The sequence below is a fragment of the Sceloporus occidentalis genome, unplaced genomic scaffold (assembly GCF_023333645.1).
Source record: "Sceloporus occidentalis isolate IW3139 unplaced genomic scaffold, rSceOcc1.0.p SCAF_5, whole genome shotgun sequence".
Classification (NCBI taxonomy): Eukaryota; Metazoa; Chordata; class Lepidosauria; order Squamata; family Phrynosomatidae; genus Sceloporus; species Sceloporus occidentalis.
Window position 1 is genome coordinate 186,824,857 of NW_028316985.1, and position 22,352 is coordinate 186,847,208.

A 22,352-nucleotide genomic window follows, 5' to 3' on the forward strand; every position below is an offset into this window, starting at 1 on the left:
TTTGCAGTGGAACACTCCTTCCTTGGAGTTTAGTGGAGTCTCCTTCCTTGGAGGTCTTTAGACAGGCTGGATGGCCATCTGTCAGGGATGCTTTGATTGTGATTTCCTGCTTAGCAGGGGATTGGACTGTAGGCCCTTGGGGTCTCTTCCAACTCTATGATTCTATGTTCTTAGCAACTCATCTACTTTGCATCCCAATGAAAGAAAGATTAAATAAAAGCTCTTGAAGATTAGATTTAGAAGATTACATGGTGGTCAGCTTGTCTTCCTAGACTTGAAGGAAGGTGGGAGACAACCACAACTCTCCCTTGTTGCAGCAAGGGCCTCTTTGGCTTTCTATCTTAGCCCCAATCCCATCTCAACGTAGCTGGTGTTTCTGCAGCACCCTCACAATTCTGCTCCTCCTGGCCAGGATTATGACACAGGGCACCACACAGCAGCTCAGAACCCAGAGCTTTTTAAACAAGATGCCCAGGAGAGGCAAAGGAGTTGTTCGCCTTCTTTGCTTTTAAGGCAAATTTCACCTAACACCTTTATTAACACAAGAGCTTGTGTGCTAAAACAGAAACCAAACTTCAATTAATTTAAGAAAGAACAAAATGATATTGTGTTGCCAGCATCCTCAACAAGGTGTGTAGGATCCATCAGCTGTTCCAGAGGTTCAGAGTCTTCCAGCTGCTGAGTGGCACCTTTCTAAATCTGCTAACCTAAAGCGGGAAGATTTCTGGCCCGACCCAAGATGCCATGGGAACTGGATTCTGTGCCTTAACAAAACCCAAAAGCCCTTTCCACTCCAATCCCCATCAACAGCCTCTTCCATCATCTCTATTCAGGCAGCCGCATCGTCTTTCCCTCTTTATTCTCAGCCGGATTTTCACTGCATGGCAGGTTCCAAGTGAATAAAACCTTTGTAAGAGGATGATATGCTTTTAATCTTCTTTTCTGAGCAGGGTTTCCCAAAGTATTGAAGTCAAATACTGAAGGAGAGGCAGAGATCTAAGAAACCTGTGCAAATAATCACCTCTAGATTTCCCAATTTTTTTAAAAAAAGTCTGAAGAGTTTTTCAGCCCCCAAGGATCCTCAAGTGGAGACTCCCAGTAAAAATGGAGGAAGAAAAGATTCCTGGTCCCCCCGGCCAGGATCCATTTACATAAAAGGCTAATCTCTGGAAATGTCACCCAAGATTGATGAAGGTACAGCAAACGCTGCCCAGCTCTCCACCACAAAATACATACACACACAGTGATGTATGTATTAAACAGTAAGTGCTTTTGGAAGTCTCGAGTCTCTCCCTTCCTTCTCCACAGATTTCAACCATGAAACAGTTGGGAAGGCTTCTCTGGTGGTAGGGTTTTGTATGCCTCGATTGCAAGCTTGTGCAACCCCTCTTCATTAAACCTCAAAGGCCTTCATTCCAGGGAGATCCATGAAGAAAGCACCTTTTCAGGGGAAAAAATGCTTTGGCTTTAAACAGGAACAACCACAGCTCATCCCAGGGCTCCTTCCAGAAGGCAGAGAGAGACAAGACCCTACGTTCTAGAAGGCTTCTTGAACCACACAGCAAAACTATCCAAACAAACAGAGTGGTTCAGGCAGCAATTCTCCCAGCGTGTGGGCTGTCAATGCCTGTGGTTGCTGGCTCAGCAATTCACAATTCATTAACTTGGAGGACCAGTAACCCCACGTTCTGCTCAGCCAAACGGAAGTCACGGGGGATAGATGGGTGGAGGCAAGATCAATACATCTTTTGGCGGCTTGGCAAGATGGCTTCCTTGATGAAGGAGAAGATGACGAGGATGCCAGAGCGCTTCCCCCGCTTTCCTTTTGTGAAGTAGTTCGATACCACATCATCTGAGGAAACAAAGAGAAGAGGACAGAAGGTGATCAGACTGGTCTGGATGCAGCTTTATCTCTGCTTACCTCCTTACCTCTGCCCATTTCTGAAGGGAAAGAGGGCTCACTGAAAACTGGTGGCTCCCCTGTGGCTCTGCGCCCTGGGATTCATAGACCAGAAGCCAATTATGGCTTTTTAGAGGCTGAGAGAGGGTGACTTGCCCAGGGTCACCCACTGGGTTTCTATAGCTAAGCAGGGATTCAAACCCTTGTCTCCCAATGCCCTAGTCCAGCACTCAAACCACTATGCCACTCTGGCTCTCAATTGGGAGAGTATGAATTATTGGCTCCAATCTGCACAGCTGCTTTCCTTCCTCCTTTGCCCAATATACTGGAGCAAATCCTAGGCTAGATCCAGGCTTATACCATGCACAACTTGGATGGGGCCAATTTTTTGCCATTGAGACTATCTAAGGGCCACAAGGACTGCCAGATTCAATGTGAAACAATGCAGGGGACCTCAGGTTTCCAAAAGAGGCAATTCTTTCTCTTCTCCCTGGCCAGATAGAGCAGTAGAGGATAACTGTGAAGGGGCAGGGACCAATTTCCCCACCAGGCAAACATAATCCTACTTTCCCTGTTTCAAATCATTTCTGATTTACAGTGACCCTAAGACAATCTTATTATGGGTGTTTTTGTTATTGTTGCTTTTTGAAAGATTTCTTCAGAGGGGTTTTGCATTCCTCCGAGGCAGAGAGACATACATGCCCAAGGTCTCTCCGTGGGGCCCAAACAGTTATCTCTCGAAGTCCTAATCCAGGGGTAGGCAACCTTTTTGAGCCGGGGGCCGGGTTCCTGTCCCTCGGACAACTGGGGGGCCGAAGCAAAAAAATAAATAATTTAATAATTTCAAATAAATAAATAAATAAATAAATAAAAAATAGAGAGTTATTCTAGCCCAGTGATAGCGAACCTTTTTGAAGCTGAGTGCCCAAACTCAAAGGTATCTCTTCACTGGGTGGCACTGGGTGCCAGGGGTGGGACTTCCTCCCTCTGGGGGCAAGGCTTCTGGGGAGGGGCATCTGCCCTCTGGGGAGCAGGACCTCTGCCTTCTGGGGTGGGACTTCCAGGTAAAAATCCAAGGCACACTCTCTCAGCCTCAGACTAGCAATAATAAATCCCCCTGATGAAATTTGCCAGGAAAACCACATAATATTTTCTGCTTAGGGTCACCATAAGTTGGAAGCAACTTGTAGGCACCATACACACAAGTCACACTCTCTCAGCCTTCAGCAAACCCAAACCTCATGTGAAGAAAATCAGGGTTGCCCTAAGTTGGGAAAGACTTGAAAGCACAGAAAAATAGAGGCAAGTCACACTCTCTCAGCCTCAGAGGATGCCATAACAAAAAGGAAAAATACTTATAAAGCCTTGTCAAGAAAACCCTTAGGTCACAGTAAGTCAGAAACAACCACAATCCTGCTCAAAATCGGGCATCTTTTGGACAGCTTCCTGGACAGAAAAGCCACATATAAACCAAATAAAATAAATAAAATACAAACAAATAAATAAATTCCTGTTGGTTATTCCCAACTAAGGAAAAAAAACATTCAATTAATTGCTGAATGAATAGTGAATGAACAAGTAGGATTCCATCAATTCAGTGGCTCTAATGTAGGCTGCAACTACACTGCAGAAGTAACGTTGTTTGAGACCACCTTAACTGCCATGGCTCCATCCTACAGAATCCTGGGATTAGTAGTTCTATGAGGCACCAGCACTCTTTTGCAGAGAAGACCAAAGTAAAACTACAAATCCCAGGACTCCATAGGATGGAACTACAGCACTTAAAAATTGGTGTCACACTGGATTAGTTCTACAATGTAGAATAGAGGATGATAAAAAGGAACCAACTTTGTAGACTGGGGTTCTCATCCCAGCTTGGTCATGGAAACCCACTGGCTCACACTCTCTCAGCCTCAAGGGATGGCAAGGGCAAACCTCCTCTAAAGTTAATGGCCAAGAAAACCCCACTATAGGGTTGCCACATAGGTCAGAAAGGACTTGAAGGCACACAACTATATAACAACAACAACAACCCTATAACTCCCCCTTGGACGTAGTGGGGCACAGTCTGCCCCAATATATATATATATATATACACACACACACACAAATACATACATACACACACATAGACATATATATACCCAGCCACTATTTACACACACACATTTATACCCACCCACCCACCCACACACACTTATACACCCACACATCTCTTTCTATATAACTCTCTCCAAGGAAACCCCATGAAACCCACTAGGAGACCTTGGGAAAATCACACTCTCTCAGCCTCAGAGAGACACTGGCAAACCTCCTTTGGAGAAACTCACCAAAAACTTGGTGCCAGGGTTGGAAATAGACTGAAGGTGTACAGCAGCAGCAGCAACAACAACAACAACCCCCTCACCACCAACAGAGAGCTGGAGGGGGAGGAGAGTGGAGGCACACAACTACATAACAACAACAACCCTTTACAGCTCCCCCTTAGACTTAGCATGCAGAGTCTGTCTCATATATACATACATACACACATCCACACCTACTCACTGATATATACACTCACACATTCATGCCCACCCACACATATATACACAGAAACACACATGCATACATCCACACCCATATATATATATATATATATATATATATATATATATATATCCCACACATACACATATATACACCAACACATCTATTTATATATAATACACACACACTCACACACACACACAGATATATACATATAAACTGGAAACGACTTGCAGGCATACAACAACAAGCATTTTAAAAGCACAGAAGATACAGAGAGGCAGCATGGTTCAGTGGTTTGAGTTGTGTGCTTGGAGACCAGAGTTTGAAGCCCTGCTCATCCATGGAAACCCACTTGGTGCTCTTGGACAAGCCACACTCTCTCAGCCTCAGGAGGAATCATGATAAACCTACTCTGAAAAACTTTGCCAAGGAAACTCCATGATAGGTTCACCTTAGAGATGCCATTGTCCGAAACGACTTGAAGGCACACAACAAATCTCTCTGACCTCGAAAGTTTGAATCTCCACTGGGTTCCCTCTTGGGAAAATCACACTCTCTCGGCCTCAGGAGAAGACAGTGGCAAAGGCAAAAAAAATCCCCTCTGAGGCCCAAAACATAAAGCAGAAATAATCCAGTTTGAGCCTGCTTTAACTGCCCTGGATCAATGCTAGGGAATTCTGGGAACTGTAATTTCATGAGACATTTAGCCTCTGGCAGAGAGCTCTGGTGCCACAATAAACTACAATTTCCAGGATTCCTTAGCACTGAACTAAGGCAGTTAAAGCGGCCTCAAAGTGGGTTATTTCTGCAAAACGTGTTTTGGACCTAAAAGCCCCATGATAGTTTTGCCTCAAGGTCTCCATAAGTTGCAAATGGAGGCACACAACAACAACAACAACCACGTGGCTGCCTCCTCTCTCCTACTCTTACTCAAAAGAGGGGAAGCAGGGGGGGGGGGGGAGAAAAGTGGGGCCAGAGATTTTGTGTGTGTGAGACAGAGAGAGAGAGAGTTGGAGGCAAACTCTGGGGAGAGAAGGGTAAAGGAGGCTGGAGGAAGAGGAAAGCAGAAAAAAACAGAGGAGAAAGAGGACAAGGAAGGAAGGGGAGGGCAGGGGTTTCCCTTCCTTCTTTCTCCTCCGTTTTTTCTCTGCCTTCCTCCTCTTCCTCCCGCCCCCGCAGGAACTTCTGAGAGGGGAAAAAGGCGCCTGCAGCAGCAGCAGCAACAGCAAAGAAGAAGAAGCGCGCCTTTTGCACCCAAGTCCCTGAGGAGGGTGATTTCCCACCTTGCTTTGCCTCTTGCTTTGGGGAAAAGGATGAGGGGGACCCCCGCCTCCTTCTCCCCAGGCCCGTGGCTGTGGAGCAACTGCGGGCTTCGGGAAAAGGACAAGGGGAACCCCGCCTCCTTCTTGCCAGGCCCGCGGCTCTGCAGCAACCGCAGGCTTGGGGAAAAGGACGAGGGGGACCCCCGCCTCCCTCTTGCGAAGCCCGCGGCCCCACAGCCTCTCCCTGCCCCCTGGGAAGCCCGAAGCCTTCTCACAGGGTGGGGGGGAAGGAGGGCGCCGGCGGCAAACGCCGCTGATTGGCGGGTTTGCCGGCGGCCCCAGAGGTTCCCCCGCCCCCTCGGAAGGCCGAAGCCTTCTCACAGGGCCGGGGAAGGAGGGCGCCGGCGGCGGCAATCGGCGGCAGGGACGGCCTGGGGCCGCTCTGACGGTCTCCGCGGGCCTGATCCGGCCCGCGGGCCGTAGGTTGCCGATGCCTGTCCTAATCCAACACTCAAACCACTTCACCACACTGGCTGTTTTGCTCTGCACTCCCTCTCAAAAGGGCAAACAGAAGTGACATCACATCTCTTCCTGTCAGTATTTGTTGAGAGGGCCAACAGACACAAACAGAAGTATTGGGGAATTGTGTGGAGGGAGGGATGTGTTTGCATATTTTAATGTATGTGATGGATTACCTGTGTGGTTTTCAGACACAAATTACCCCAAAATCATGCTTGGATATGTGAGTTTTTTCTTAATTGGAAGCATTAGTAATTTTTGGAGGATTTTTGGCGCATTGGTGATTTTTGGAGGATTGTAAGGGGCCTTGGGGGCCACAAAAATGGAATCCAGGGGCCACATGTAGGCCACCCAAGAAACTGGATCGGCTGATGGACTGATCAACTGATCTGTCAGATTCAGGATAGCTTGAGGTTCATGAGGGATGGAGCCCACAAAAATAGCCCCAGAAGCTGTATGTGACCCCAGGGCTGCAATCCATCCTCCCTCAACAAACTTTGCTCCAAGTGCAGACTCTGGAGTCAAGTTCCCCTTTACTCTGAATACCAAGGATCGACCTCCAAAACTCACCTCCAGGCTGCACTGTGGAAGGCAGAACGTTCTCCCCGGCCGACAAGGAAACAAAGAAGGCAAAGGGGATCAGCCACAGGCAGAAAGTGAAGTAAGCAAGAACCTGGGGAGGAAAGAGGGAAAGAGGGTCAAGGAAAACCACAAGTGACTCTGCCTCGCTCATGCAAAGAAAGCTGTCTCCCACATCTCTTGCTTCAAAAAGCCACGTCAAAGCCAAATCTCTTTCTGACGGAGTTGAAATCCTCTGGATCAGCTGTAAGTAATACTGGAAAATGGCTATGGATGAACAGCAGGAAGCTTAAGAGGATCTTTTCTCTGTTCCCCAAGACAAGTGGGAAGCTGCTTCAGGGGCCCCATAAGTTTGACCCCTTATGGCAGGGCACACCAAGGCATTTGGGTCCGGCTCAGAAAGATCAGCAATCATTTCCAGTTCTGATTTACTTGATTTTGGGGACAATTTTTGCCTTGCTGCCTTCTGAAGCTGAGAGAGTGTGAGTTGCCAAAGGCACCCGGTGGGTTTCCATGGCTGAGTGGGAATTCAAACCCTGGTTTTGCAGAGTCCTAGTCCAAAGCTCAAACCACTACAACATGCTGTTTCTCTAGAGGGAGGTGTACTTTTTTCGTATTTCCTACTATGTTTTAAGCTGTTGCTTTTTTATTTAGAGTTGCTTATTTAATGCTTTTTAAACAATTTTTGTAGGTTTTTAGGTGCAACTTCTTTTAATAGATTGTAAGCCACCTTGACTGCCATGCTAGGGGAAAGGCGGGATATACAACAAACAAACAAACAATATTCCAAGGCATTCAGGGGTATTTTCAGACAATGTTTCACCTTTTTCCCCCCTTTGAATGGGGGGGTTTGGTGGTATCCTGAGAGACTTGGGGAGCCACATGATCACACAAACTACCGCCCTTTGCCTCCCCTGGCCAAAGATGCTCAAGAATCAGGTGCCCAGGTGGCCTCCGATAGAGGAACAGCTCCATCCTAGTCTTCTATGGCTTGTGGTTGACCCAATCTCCCAACAGGGAGACCAAAAATGTAGAAGATCTGGAAACCACCAAGCCCTATAAGGAACAACTTAGGGATCTGGGTATATTTGGCCTGGAGAAGAGAAGGTTAAGAGGTGATAATGATAGCCCTGTTTAAATATTTGAAGGGAAGTCATATTGAGGATGGAGCAAGCTTGTCTTCTGCTGCTCAAGAGAGTAGGACACAATGGAGCAATGGATGGAAGCTACAGGGAAAGAGATTCTACCTAAACATTGGGAAGAACTTCCTGATAGTAAGACATTGCTTCAGAAAGTGGCGGAGCCTCCTTCTTTGTAAGTTTTTAAACAGAGGCTGGATTGCCCTCAGTCAGGAGGGCTTTGATGGTGTCTTCCTGCATGGCAGGAGGTTGGACTGGATGGCCCTTGGAGGTCTCTTCCATGATTCTAGAAGTTGGTCCAGCCAGTAAGCAGACCCACCCTGAAGCCCCAGTCCTAAACCCACAGGGGTCAAACTGTAACGTTAGAGGCAGGACCTCTGACTGGGATCCCTTTATGCATGAGGGAATGTGGGGATGGAGCACTTTCCACCTGCTGAACTCTGGGCCCCTTTTAGATTGTAGGAAGCAGTGCTTAAGAGCAACAGCAGCAGGAAGAGATGGCTCCATTGTCTGGGTAGCCTTTGTGCTCAAACAAAGGTGGTTTTCTGTCAGACTCCCATGCCCTTGGGCTGATCTTGTTTTAAATAAAGAAACAAGCTTTTAAGAGGTCAGCAAAGTGCAGGCAAATACATCAAGTGTTCTGCCTTCAGCTCCTTGGGAGGAAGGAAAGGATATAGGTAACAAATAAAATGCATTCAGCTTTGTGTGGCCTCTTTTCCTCTGTCCCAGAAAATACAGAATGACATTTCTTACCTCTGAGAAAGGATAATACTCTTCTGCAAAATACTGGAACGCTAGGTAGTGATTCAGCACAACCAGCACTGCCAGAGAAAAAAGCAAAAGAATGGATGAGAAAGTGATGATGATGATGATGATGATGATGATGATGATGATGATGATGATGATGATGATATTCATTTATATCCTGCCTTTCTCCCATAAAGGCATCTAACAACATTTTATACAATACAGGTTGAAAACACTACAATAAAATATGCAATGAAACAATCATATATTAAAACAACTAAACATACTAAAATGCATTACAACAATAAAAATAAAACTACGTATATACAGATCCTTAAAAACTTCAAAAGCAAGCAACCTCTCCAGCATTATCTATAGAGAGAGAGATGGAGTCTGTTCACAGCAGGGTCCCCAAGCTGAATTAATACCATTTGTGGCACTGAAGCAAAACTCAGATTTCACAAAATCTCGGTTTTCACTTGAACAACAAGGCATCTTTCTACCTTGTAGTTGGGGTGACATAGCTAAATAACTGCCAGCAGCATGGCATGATTTCATTCATGCTGCCCCGCAACTACCTCCCATTATTGCCAGCTCACCTTGTGCTCCAGCCTTTGCCCAGCACTACAAATTCGACAAAACATGGGTTGAAAACAAAGTAAGCTATTACCCTCACACCTGAAAAACACCAGCTTGGTCTATTTCAAACTATTCCATTATAGCATCTGGACACCACTTTTAGAGCCATGACTACATTCTACAGAACACTGGGTTTGCAATTCAGAGGCACCACTAGTGTCTGGCAGAGAATTCCAAACCATGAAATGACAAATCCAAGGATTCTGCGGGATGCAGTAAAGGAGAGGTATCGAAGTGACAAAATTGCATGAGAGACCCTAGTTTTGGGGATGCAGTGGTGTTAATTCAATTGCACCTTCAATGGGTGTACTGGTTGAATAGAGGACCCTTCCCAAGGAAAATGCAACTTACATTGTGGCACAGAAGGCAGAAACAGAGGCAGATGTAACGGCAGAATACACACAGATGTGCTCCTACATTTAGCCTGAGTTTCGGCAAGAGATGAGGATTTTTTTGAAAAAAATATTGAATTTTAATTTGACATAAAATAAATAAACCCTCTTTCCATTGTGCGTTCTGCGTTGTCTCCTCTGTTACACATTCGGTTAAACTATAATTAAATTCCTTACATTCTTATATTTTTATATACGTCTGTATCTTCATAATTATATTCCGATCTTATCATAGTTCACATTCTCAACTTTTCCGCCCCCATAGTCTTGACACTTCTTTTCATTTCTCTTCATATTGCTGGGTTGTCTTTCTATTTATATACATGGATAAACTATCCAGTAGAGCTAGGTCATTTAATTTGATTATCCATTCATCCATTGATGGTATTATGTTTGATTTCCAGTACTTTGCATATGCTATTCAGGCAGCAGTTATGATATAAAGCAAGAGATGAGGATTTCTTTATCAACAGATTTAAGCATCCACAGTTTGAAAAAACACACAGAAACACACATATTCCCAAAATCAAACCTTGATTTTGCCATTTTATATAAGGGACACCATTTTTCTATGCCATTGTATTTAATGGGACTTGGGCACCCATGGATTTTGTTATCTGTGGAGGGTCCTGGAACCAAATCCCAATAAATATCAAGGGCCCACTGTACTTTCTTTCCATGAAGGCAAGACTTCTGTTCCTACAAGAAAGTAGAAGTTGAGTTTCTCAAGTTTCTGACAAGGCTCAAACCTTCTGTCCAGCCACAGAAGCATAAGAAACCTCTTCCCTCTGGCCCCAGTGTTTCAAAGGCAACTCACCGCAGGAGAGTATGAAGTTTGGAGAGGTCAGCATGATGAAAGGGAAGGTCTGCAGTAATCCAAAATAAACCAGGTTGGTAAAGAGGCCCACACCGACCATCAGACCCGGGAAGTGCTCAAAGAGGTACAGACCGACCAGTACCGCCGTGGAGAACTAAGAGAGAGCACAGACAAGATCCATAGAATCATAGAGTTGGAAGAGAACAGCAAGGTCATCCAGTTTAACCTCTTCTGCCATGCAGGAACTCACAATCAAAGCACTCCCAGCAAATGACCATCCAGCCTCTGTTTATAAACCTCCAAAGGAGGACATTCAACCATCCTCTGAAGCAGCGTCTTCCACTGTCAAACAGTTCTTTACTGTCAGGAAGTTCCTCCTAAGATTTAGGTGGAATCTCTTTTCCTGTAGTTTGAATCCATTGCTCTGGGTCTTGCTCCATCCTCAATATGGCATCCCTTCAAATATTTAAACAAGGCTATCTTATCACCTCTGGCCCTTCTCTTCTCCAGTCTAAACATACCCAACTCCCTAAATCATCCCTCATAGGGAATGGCTTCCAGACTGTTCACCACTTTGGTCGCACTCCTCTGGACACACTCCATCCTTCGTGAATTTTGGTACCCAGAACTGGACACAATATTCCAGGGGAGGCCTGACCAAAGCAAAATACACTGGTACAGTATGCCTGCGCCATGCCTGGGCTTGCCTTATGTGGATTAGAGACTATGTGTAAGGCAAGCCGCAGCAGACAAAATGGCGCAGATGCCCCAGGTGCCCATGTAGCGCCACGCACAGGAACACATCACCATAGAAAGTAATTGGATTTAAGCATACACGGTTTTCCATACATGAGGAGGGGGTCCAGAATGGATCCCTACGGATAGGAAGGGGCCACTGTACAATCACCTCCCTTGATGCAACCAGGAATCACATTGGCTTTCTTGGCATCAAGACCAGGAAAGATTCTAGAGGAGCTAATTAAATAGAGAGTCCATAAGCATTTAGAAACGAATGCCATAATCACAAAAAGCCAACATGGGTTTCAGAGAAACAAGTCATGTGCCAGACTAATCTGATCTCTTTTTCTGATAAAAATTACCAGTTTGGTAGATGAAGGGGATTCAGTAGACATGGCACATCTTGATTCCAGGAGGGCCTTTGACAAGGTCCCCTATGATATTCTTGCAAACAAGCTAGTAAAATGTGTGTTAGACAATGCTACTGTTAGGTGGATTAGGAACTGGTTGACCGACTGAACCCAAAGGGTGCTCAGCAATGGCTCCTCTTCATCCTGGACAGAAGTGACCAGTGGAGTGTCCAGTGGGGTTCTGTCCTTATCCATTCAACATCTTTACCAATGACTTGAATGAAGAAATAGGGGGCATGATTATCAAATTTGCAGATGACACCAAATGAGAAGGAGTAGCTAATATTACAGCGGAGAAGATCAAAATTCAAAATGACCTTAATACAGAAGTTCTCAACCTGTGGGTCGCGACCCCTTTGGGGGTCGAACAACCCTTTCACAGGGGTCGCCTAAGACCATCGGAAAACACATATTTTTGATGGTCTTAGGAACTGAGATGAAAATAACGTCATGGTTGGGGGTCACCACAACATGAGGAACTGTATTAGAGCGTCACAGCATTAGGAAGGTTGAGAACCACGACTTAATAGATAAGAAAGCTGGAACAAAACTAACAAAATGACATCTAAGAACTAGATTGGTGCTACTCAAAGTGGTTGCCCCTGAATAAATGCAGTCTGTAAGTTCCAGAAAAGAAAGGGAGGGAAATGGGGTTTGGCTGAAAGGCCATCAGAGACTAGCTTACCCAAATCATGTACTTGATGATTCTGCTGGTGGCTACGGTGTATTCTTCTATCAGCTCTGCCAAGTAGTATAAGCCAGCCGCTGGAACAGAGGAAAAGAAAAATCTCATTGGAAATAGACACCTGGGGTGGAAAATTGTCCAATGGCATATTTGTCAATTAAAACATTTCCACGCTATGAATATAGGTTGATTACCCCTCATCCGAAATCCAAAACACTCCAAAATTGTCCACACTGAGACAGTGACAGCTTTGCTTTCTGATGGTTCAGGGTACACAAACATTGTTTCATGCACAAAGTTATTTAATAATATTATTGTGTATGAAATGACCTTTGGGCTATCTGCATAAGGTCTCTGTGACACATCAATGAATTTCAATCGCCACGTTATTACGCAGATTTGTATAGTAAGCAATCTGCACAGTGGTATAAATACTATAAATAAATAAATGAATGAATAAATAAATAAATAAATAGCATGTGCGAAATTATAAAAAAAAACTTGTTAGACTCATGTCCAACTTTTAGTGAAATAAAATGCTCAACTAATATTACTGAATCATTTCTCTGGCAACTTCTTGTTGTGTGCCTTCAAATTGTTTCCAATTCATGGCAATCCCAAGATGAACCTATTGTGTGGTTTTCTGGGGCTGAGTGTGCGACTCATCCAAGATCACCTGGGGCTAATCTGCACTAAAGAAATAGCACACTTTGACACCACTTTAACTTCCACGCCACAATACTATGAAATGCTGGGATTTGTAGTTTTGTGAGATATTTAGCCTTCTCTGTCAGAGTGCTCTGGTGCCATGACAAACTATAGGACTCCATAGCACTGAGCCATGGCAGCTAAAGTGGTGTCAAACTGAATTTATTCTAGAGTGGAGATGAAAACCCAGCGAAGATGCATCTGCACTGCAGAAATAATGCAGTTTGACACTGCTTTATCAGTCATGGATTTAGCCCATAAATCCCAAAACTCCACAGCAGCAGCCATGACCGATAAAACAGTGTTAAACTGCATCGTTTCTGCAGCTGCAGATGGGTTTTCACGGCTGTGAAGGGGATCAAACCCTGGCCTCCAGATTTGTCCTCCAACACTGAAACCACTATGCCACGCTGTCTGTCTTTGTCAACTTGAAATGGAAGTAATTCATGCGGAAAGTGAATGAGTGAAGCTGAAAGGGGTACGATTATACCTCATCAAAACAAAGTTAAACTACTTCTTTCAGGTGTAACATTTTTTGTTGTGGTTAAATATAAGGGAGGCCGATGCTATCAGTTTACAACAAGCCCAACATCGCAATTAAATCGTTTCCACATAAAGTCCTGAAAGTGTCAAATAACATTATTTAGCCCTGAAGTTCTACTTCTTTTTCTGGAAAACCTGCATCACTGATACAAACAGAATCAGAATTAGACCAACAAGCTATTTGTTTGTTTGTTTGTTTGTTTGTTTATTGGCCACACAGAAAAGAAGGAATCAAAAGAGCAAAATAACGCTAATCCATGCCAAGGCTTTGTGGCATCAGTGGCGTCCGGTTCGCCACCCGCTCTTATAGCATTATAGCATCATGCCCAGAGGCTATATATATTTACTGTGCAACTGTTTGCAAACCTAAAACATTCTGCCTCCAAGCTTTCCGACACAATCACTTTGCAGCAGCTGTTCTTGCTATTAAAAATCAAATCAGGATCCCCTCCCAGAAGAAGTGCTTTTACTCGCTAAACCTAGCAGCCAAAATATCTTTATCGTACCGCCGTTTGTTTGACTTTTCAGTTGCCACATGGCAAGAAGTGCAACCTAGATTTGGCTGCCGCATCACACTGTTGACTCATGTTCAACTTGTGCTCTATTTGGACTCCCAGATCCCTTTCACATAAGTATAAATCTCCTTAAGCCAGGTGTCCCCCATGATCCTATATCTGTGCATTTCATTTTTCCGCCCTAAGTGCAATACCTTACATTCCTCCGTGTTGAAGTTCATTCTGTTAGCTTTGGCCCAGCTTTCTAGTCTATTCAGGTCATTTTGAATCTTGATCCTGTCCTCTGGAGTATTAGCTATTCCTCATAATTTGGTGTCATCTGCAAATTTGATAAGTATGCTCCCAATTCTGTCATTCAAGTCGTTGATAAAGATGCTGAATAGCAAACTAGGCCCAGGACAGAGCCCCACTGGACACCCCACCGGTCACTGCTCTCCAGGATGAAGAAGAGGAGCCATTGCTGAGGACCCTTTGGGGTCGTCTGGTCAACCAACGACTAATCCATGTAGCAGTTGCCTTGTCTATCTTGCGATGTGGTCTCTAGTGCCTCTTCCTTCCCTGAATCCCGCTTGAGCCTCTGGGATTTCTCTCTCCATTTATGGCTGGCGTCTATGTTGCAGAATGTCAAGCATAGTTTTGGTTGCGTAGGAAATTAATGCTATGGCCCTATAATGACCACCGTCTTTTGTGCCTCCTTTTTTTTTATGATGGGGATCTTTTTGAATGCTTTCACCTCTGTCATTTTTAACAATGCTTTAGCTATGCTGTGCTCTCCAACCCAGACCCTCCACTAAAAAGCCCCATAGCCTTGTATTTCGTTTTATTTATATATGTATCCATTTATTCAGTTTGTATCCCAAAATGGCATTCAAAGTGGCTTATAGTGGGGGAAAAGGAGACCTGAGGCACACAAAGATAGACTTCTCTTGCCTAAGGAGGCTCTATATAGGCAAGGACCGCACAAGCCACGCCCCTTCACAAGCCACGCCCCCTTCCTAGGAGGCGAGGGAAAAGGATTGAGGAGGAAAGTACCACTGTTTGGGAGGAGAAGGGGACATGAAAAGGCAGGAGCGCCCCATTGGTCGGTTGAGAAGTCCCCGAACGAAGAGGCGGGGCATACCATTGCGAGTACTGAGGTGGGAATGCGGCTGTTTGGCCAGAGGGCCATCCCCCCGCCGGCCGAGAGAGAATGGTCTCGCCCACCCAGCCAGGCCGGCTTTGCCTTGCTGGCTGGGTGGACGAGACCATTCTCTCCCGGCCGGCGGGGGGGGATGGCCCTCAGGCCTTTAAGCCTCCCGCTCGCCTGAGCGACTCACCGATGCCGAGGGTGACGAAGGCGGCCTGGATGAAGAGCGCGAGCCAGCTCAGCGCGTACATGAACCACATCCTCGTCCCTTGGCCTCCTCAACCCGGCGGCTCGGGTAAAGGGTGGCTCCGCCCACCGCCACTTCCGGCCAAAAGAGGAAGTGGTTGGGAATTGGCCATAGAGTTGGCAAAGGGAGGAGAGGCCGCGGCGGTGGCGGCCACTAGCGGCCGGGAGGAAGAAGTGCCTCTTATAGCCAAGCCTTCCCCGGCGCCACTGAGAGGGAACCTCCGCGCATGCGCCCCAGTGTAACGAATTACAAGTAACGCACCCGTTCTTTTTGTAACGGGGTCTGGAAACAAGCCGAATTTCAAGGGCGGTGTACTTTTGGGCACATCAGGTTTGCTTTGTTGGGTGCCTTGAGTTACATTTTAAAATATGCTTGCATTTGAAGGCTGGGTGGCCGTCTTTCGGGATGCAGAGCCGAATGGGTCGGACTGGGAGGCCCTGGGTCTCTTCCAACTCCGTGGCTCTTGCTGTCGGGATTGGTTCCTCTCCTGGGCCCAGTTTCCTATTCAGCATCTTCATCAATGACAGAATTAGGCGCAGACTTGCAGATGAGACCAAATTAGGGGGAATAGCTAATACTCCAGAGGACAGGATCAAGATCCAAAATGATCTGAATAGACTAGAAAGCTGGGCCAAAGCTAACAAAATGAAATTCATCACGGAGAAATGTAAGGTATTGCACTTAGGGCGGAAAAATAAAATGCACAGATATAGGATTATGGGGGACATCTGGATTAACAAGACAATATGTAAAAGGGGTGTAAGAGTCTAAGTAGAGCTCAAATTGAACATGAGTCAACAGTGTCGTGCAGCAGCTAAAAAGGCCAATGTGATTTTAGGCTGCATCAATAGAAATATAGTGTCTAGACCAAGGGAAGTAATAGTGCCACTCTATTCTGCTTTGGTCAGGCCCCACCTGGAATAATCCTGTGTCCATTTCTTGGCACCACAATTCAAAAAGGATGTTGAGAAACTGGAGCCATGTGTCCAAAGGAGGGCGACTAAAATGGTGAAGGGTCTGGAAACCATGAAGCCCTATGAGGAAGGACTTAGGGATCTGGGTATGTTTAGTTTGGAGAAGAGAAGGTTAAGAGGTGATATGATAGCTCTGTTTAAATACTTGAAGGGATGCCATATTGAGGATGGAGCAAGCTTGTTTTCTGTTGCTCCAGAGAACAGGACCCGGAACAATGGGTGCAAGCTCCAGGAAAAGAGATTCCAGCTCAACATTAGGAGGAACTTCCTGAGAGTAAGGGCTGTTTGACAGAGGAACACACTCCTTCCTTGGAGATTTTGGTGGAGTCTCCTTTGGAGGTCTTTAAACAGAGGCTTGATGGCTATCTGTCAGGGATGCTTTGATTCAGAGTTCCTGCATGGCAGAAGAATGGGGTTAGACTGGATGGCCTTTGAGGTCTCTTCCAGCTCTATGATTGTTGTTGTTATCTGCCCTCAAGTCAAGCTTGGCTCATGGCAGCCCTGTGGACAAGACACCCCCAAGAACCCCTGTCCCCTACTCAGTCCCTGCAATCCCATGCCCATGTTCCCCCAGAATGAGTCCATGCATCTGGCATGCGTTGTCCCCCTCCTTCTTCTCCCCTCTGCCTTTCCTAGCATCATTGTCATTTCCAGTCATCAGTCTCTTCTCCTGATGTGGCCAAAGTACATCAGCCTCAGTTTAGGCATCTTGGCTTCTAGGGAGATCTCTGGCTTCAAGACCCATCTCTTTGTCTTGTTAGCTGCCCATGGGGCCCTAAGCACTCTTCTCCAGCCCCACATTTCAAGTGCGTTGATTTCCTTCTGTCTGCTTCCTTTACTGTCCAGCTCTCGTATCCATACCTGGGGATGATGAGGAAAGTTGCATGAGTCTAACTTTTGTGCTCAGTTGTGTATCTATACTCTTCAGTAGTTTTTCTAGTCCTTTCATAGCTGGCAAAGCAATTCCTAATCTTCCTGTCTCTTGATTGAAATCACCACTCTGATCCATGTTTGATCCAAGGGGATTCTTTAACTGTTTTGACTTCCTCCTTGTCTAGCTTGAATTTATGTCCTTCTTCTCTGGCCATAATTTTTATCTTGCAGTATTTATCTTCAGCAGTAATCCTTCCTTTCCACTTTCCTCTTTGACCTTCCTTAGTAGCCTTTCCAAGTCTGTGATGCTTTCTGCTATTATTATGGTATCATCCACATACCTTCGGTTGCTGATATTCCTTCCTCCCGTCTTCATTCCTCCTCCTTCTGATTCTAGGTCTGCTTTTCTTATGATGTCTTTGCCATATACTGTATATACTTATATATAAGTCTAGAAATCTAGGTAGAATAATTGACTCAAAAAACCTGAGTCGACGTATCCACAGGTTAATGAAAGTACTGTACCTTAACTCTTATTTAAAAGAAGGCACCATCCCCTGGTGAAAAGCAAGAGTATCATATATGAAGCACCGACCCCCCTCTACTCTCTCATCCATCCAGCCATAAGCCTAAATACAAAGGGTTATGTCTGCTGGAATTTTGGAAGTTCTTTGACATTGTTTTGCTTTGCTGATTACTTTCAGATCCTTTGCTATATGCCCCTAAACTTTAACCCTCAACTTATCTATGGGTCATAGCTAAATCCATAGTTTTGTCCCAAAACTCGCCCTTGACTTATATTCGAGTGTCTATGGTACATTGAACGAATAGGATGAGCGGACGCTGCCTTTCCTGACCCCTTTGCCTATTGAGAACCACTCTGTTTCTCCAAATTCAGTTCAAATTCAGTGGCCTCTTGTCCTTGGTACACGTTTCTGATCAGGACTATCGAATGTGGTGACACTCCCATATCTGTGTTTCTGTGGCTTGCAGTTTAACTGGCTATAATTTTTTGATAGTTTCATGACTTTTTAACTTGGATTTTTAAGCAAGGTTTGCTTTAACTCTTGTAAGCCACTTTGAGGAGCTTTCACTTGGCATGGAAATGTCTGTCTGAACATCCAAGGAAATCTGTGATCTTCGAAAGCTTGCGCTCCGCTTTGCTCTGCCGCATTGCGAGGGATTCTCATAACATAGTTTTAATTTTATTTATGTTCAGCAGTAATCCTTCTTTGCTGCTTTCCTCTTTAACCTTCCTTAGTAGCCTTTCCGAGTCTGCGATGTGGCGCACGTGGCGCAGCTGCTTTGCTCAACATGATGTTTCGGATCCTCTGTGTCCATCTTCCAAATCCTGGGTCCCCGGAAGACTCCGAAGCCCAGCGGATGACCTTACGCGGAGTTTCTCAAATGTCACCCGTGGAGGCAGCCCCCGCTTGGGGACAGCGGCACAGAGCAAACGTTCCTTCGCATTCGGCGAGACGGGTCTTCCTGGCCGAATCATGACAATTGTAGCATTTCCCTCCAGGAAAGAGGAGCTGGAGAAAATAGAGCGAGAGCCCTGGAAAATGCCATTTAGAAAAGGTAAAGGAGCATGAAATGCATTTAATTAAGAGGCGGCTGGGCAGTGAAACTGTCAGAGATGTCCGAGTGGATCTGTTTCTCCCGAAAGATACGCGGGAGAGGATCAAGCAGGCTCTGCAGCCTTGCATTAGCGACAGACCAAAGGTTAACAGCTGCTTCCGCTTATCGCTGTGTCTACCTCGCAGGGCGGGTCCTTTGCCGTACTACGTAGCTAGAGACTTGGCTCTTCAGATGTTTGCTCCGATTTCACAATGAGCAAAGCACAGTCTGGCACTTCTTCCTTCTGGGGAGACAAGCACAGAATAGGCAAATGAAATTCTTTGGTTTACTCCAGTGATTCCCAAACGTTGGCCCTCCAGGTGTTTTTGGACTTCAACTACCTGAAGTCCCATCCAACTTGGCCAACAGCATGGAGCTCTGGGAGCTGAAGTCCAAAACATCTAGAGGACCAAAAGTTTGGGAACCACCGTTTTAGTCCAAATGCGGCTGGGGCAGAAGAACTTCCATCATCATCATTGTTATCCCACTTTCCCCCCAAAATTGGGACTCAGAGCCACTTACAGTTTAAAAGAACAATTGAATTAAAATCATACGGATGCAAACATCTAGATGGTCCTGACACCAGCACCACAAGAATATTTGGCAAGAGCAAATGCATCTGAGGAAGTAGACTTAAGTCTACAAAAGCTCATGCTGCCAATTTCTTTCAATTACTCTCAAAGGTGCCACAAGATCTCTCTACATACTGATTCTACAGACTAACACGGCTATGTCTTTGAATTCTACCATTGCAGGAGCATAGTTCAACATCCTAAATCCATAAAACAGTGATACCTATAACCGGCCAACCCAAATGCATATTGTACGCGTTTCAAGCTTTCGAAGCTCCATAAGCTGCTTCTTCATCAGCCAAGGGTGTTTAAGAATCATACAGTAGGAATATATATATATATATATATATATATATATATATATATATAATATGCCAGTCGTAATCGCAGGCCTGCATTTTCTCAAGTTGTTGGTGTTGTTCTTTGGAGGCCTATCAATACAAGCAGGTGTTTCCACCTTCTGGCCATGTGTCACTGGGAACAAAGCCTTCCAAGCCCAGGAGATAATAACCAAGGGGTGCCCAGACATCCCCATCCTTTGTGAGATCACAGCCCCTTTTGTTAGGCAGAGATCATTGGATCTTTCTAGAGAAGTCTCCATGATTTTGTATTAGGAACAAATGCTGCATTGGTAAAACATGACAAGTGTGGTCCCAATTTTTATTTTTATTCCTTTGTTAGAGGCAGAAACCCTCAAATAGTAAAGTCCCACTCCATTAGGATTCCCTATAGCAACTAAATGTGGTAGCTTCACATCCAAGAGACACATTCAAGGGATAGCTGTGTTGGCCATATAGACCTTACAAAGGATGGAGGCATCTGGGACCTCAGCCTGCAGTAATCTGAAGTCCATGTTAGAGCAAAAGCATCAAAACCTGTCCCACAAAATAGGTTTAGCATCTAAGGCTACATCTCCGATGTAGAAATACAAAACTACAAGTCCTAGAATTCTGTGGAGCCAAGCTGTGGCAGTTAAAGTGCTGTCAAACTGCATTATTTCTATAGTGCAGATGCACCCAGAGAAAGCTAAAGACCCCATCGGACTACAAATCCTAGGGTTCTGTAGGACGGAGCCATGACAGTTAATGCAGTGTCAAACTGCATTATCTCTACAGTGCAGATGCACCCAGAGAAGACTAAAGACCTTGTCAAACTACAGATCCCATGGTTCTGGAGAATGGAGCCACGGCCGTTAAAGCGATGTCGAACTGCATTATTTCTACAGTGGAGATGCATCCTTAGATAAACTTCTTTAAAGTTCAGGGTATGGCCTGGAGGAGATTCCCTGCCACCCTTCCCTCTATCACAAGAGACATCCACTGTTTGTACCCTGAGACACACCATTGACTTTATGTAACAATGTCAGCTGCAGAAGGGAAGGGAAGGGGTGCACCCATGCACTGAATGGCATGTTTGCCCGCTGGCACTCCAGCTGACCATGCCAGAGAGGTTAATGCAAAGGGACGGCACATATGCCTTTGCTCTTCCCTGACCCAGCTTCAAATTGGCCTCTCCATGCTCCGTACCGCCTTGTCTCTTCCCCTGATATTTATGGACAGGGATTGCCCACATTGTGCCACGAGGGAAAGAGGGCCTTCGTCTCTGTTGGGGCCAAAAGGAGAGAAGGCGATGGGAGAAGCATGCCCTCTGCCAGCCAGAGCAAGGACAGACTGACAGACAGAGGCAGCAGATCATTGCTCTGTCTTTCTGTCTATCCATCTATCATCTTATGCATGCCCTATCTATCTATCTATCTATCTATCTATCTATCTATCTATCTATCTATCTATCTATCATCTATCTATCATCTATCTATCTAACATATGCTGTGCCTATCTATCTTTCATCTATATCGATCTTACTATCGATCTATCTTTCCAACTATTATCTAAGTCTGCTGCGCCTATATCTTTCATCTACGTCTATCTATCTATCCATCTATCATCTAATGCATGCCCTATCTCTCTCTCTCTCTCATCTAACATATGCTGTGCCTATCTATCTTTCATCTATGTCTCACTCTCTAGCATCTAATGTATGCCCTGCCTATCTATCTAATATCTATCTATCTATCTATCTATCTATCTATCTATCTATCCATCCATCTATCATCTATCTATCTAACATATGCTGTGCCTATCTATCTTTAATCTATATCAGTCTTACTATCTACCTATCTTTCTATCTATCTATTATCTAAGTCTGCTGCACCTATCTGCTGCACCTAGCCCTGGTGGCGCAGTGGTTCAATGCCTGTACTGCAGCCATTCACTCAAAGCCACAAGGTTGTGAGTTCAAGACCAGCAAAAGGGCCCAAGCTCGACTCAGGCTTGCATCCTTCCGAGGAGGGAGCTAAAATGAGTACCCAGACTGTTGGGGGCAAATTAGCTTACTGCTAATTGGCTTACTTTGCTGTTCACCGCTATGATCTTTGGAATAGCGGTATATAAATAAAACAAATTATTATTATTATTATTATCTATCTTTCATCTACGTCTATCTATCTATCTATCGATCTATCATCTAATGCATGCCCTATCTCTCTCTCTCTCATCTAACATATGCTGTGCCTATCTATCTTTCATCTATGTCTCTCTCTCTCTCTCTCTCTCTCTCTCTCTCTCTAGCATCAAATGCATGCCTGCCTATCTAGCTAACATCTATCTATCTATCTGTCATCTATCTATCTGAACTGAGGACAGCAGCCACAACTGTTGCATGAATAGCCTTCCAAACCATATGAATTGAGGACAACAACCACAACATCTGGACCACATGCAGGGCTAGGACTAACATCATCTTTGTTTCCCCCTTT

At 45.2% G+C, this 22,352-nt stretch overlaps 1 protein-coding gene across 1 annotated transcript; it reads right to left on the reverse strand.

The window, feature by feature from the left end:
* Nucleotides 1–488: 488 nt before the first annotated feature.
* On the reverse strand, nucleotides 489–15,567 carry LOC149313316 (protein TEX261-like). The gene is made up of 6 exons (XM_089526439.1): nucleotides 15,442–15,567; nucleotides 12,360–12,439; nucleotides 10,527–10,680; nucleotides 8,685–8,752; nucleotides 6,784–6,886; nucleotides 489–1,852 (listed from the first exon to the last, which is right to left on the reverse strand). Exons 1-6 carry the CDS (start codon nucleotides 15,509–15,511, stop codon nucleotides 1,737–1,739), a joined length of 591 nt encoding a protein of 196 aa, XP_089382565.1. The 5' UTR covers nucleotides 15,512–15,567; the 3' UTR covers nucleotides 489–1,736.
* Nucleotides 15,568–22,352: the final 6,785 nt, after the last annotated feature.

What these genes read in the sequence shown, in the direction of transcription:
- LOC149313316 (XM_089526439.1), bottom strand. Translation starts at nt 15,511, where the DNA reads ATGTGGTTCATGTACGCGCTGAGCTGGCTCGCGCTCTTCATCCAGGCC. An exon ending in AAACTTCATACTCTCCTGCG is followed by an intron (nt 8,753 to 10,526) that starts GTGAGTTGCCTT and finishes TTTCTCTGGCAG; the next exon opens with TGCTGGTTGTGCTGAATCAC. An exon ending in AGTATTATCCTTTCTCAGAG is followed by an intron (nt 6,887 to 8,684) that starts GTAAGAAATGTC and finishes TTTCCTCCCCAG; the next exon opens with GTTCTTGCTTACTTCACTTT.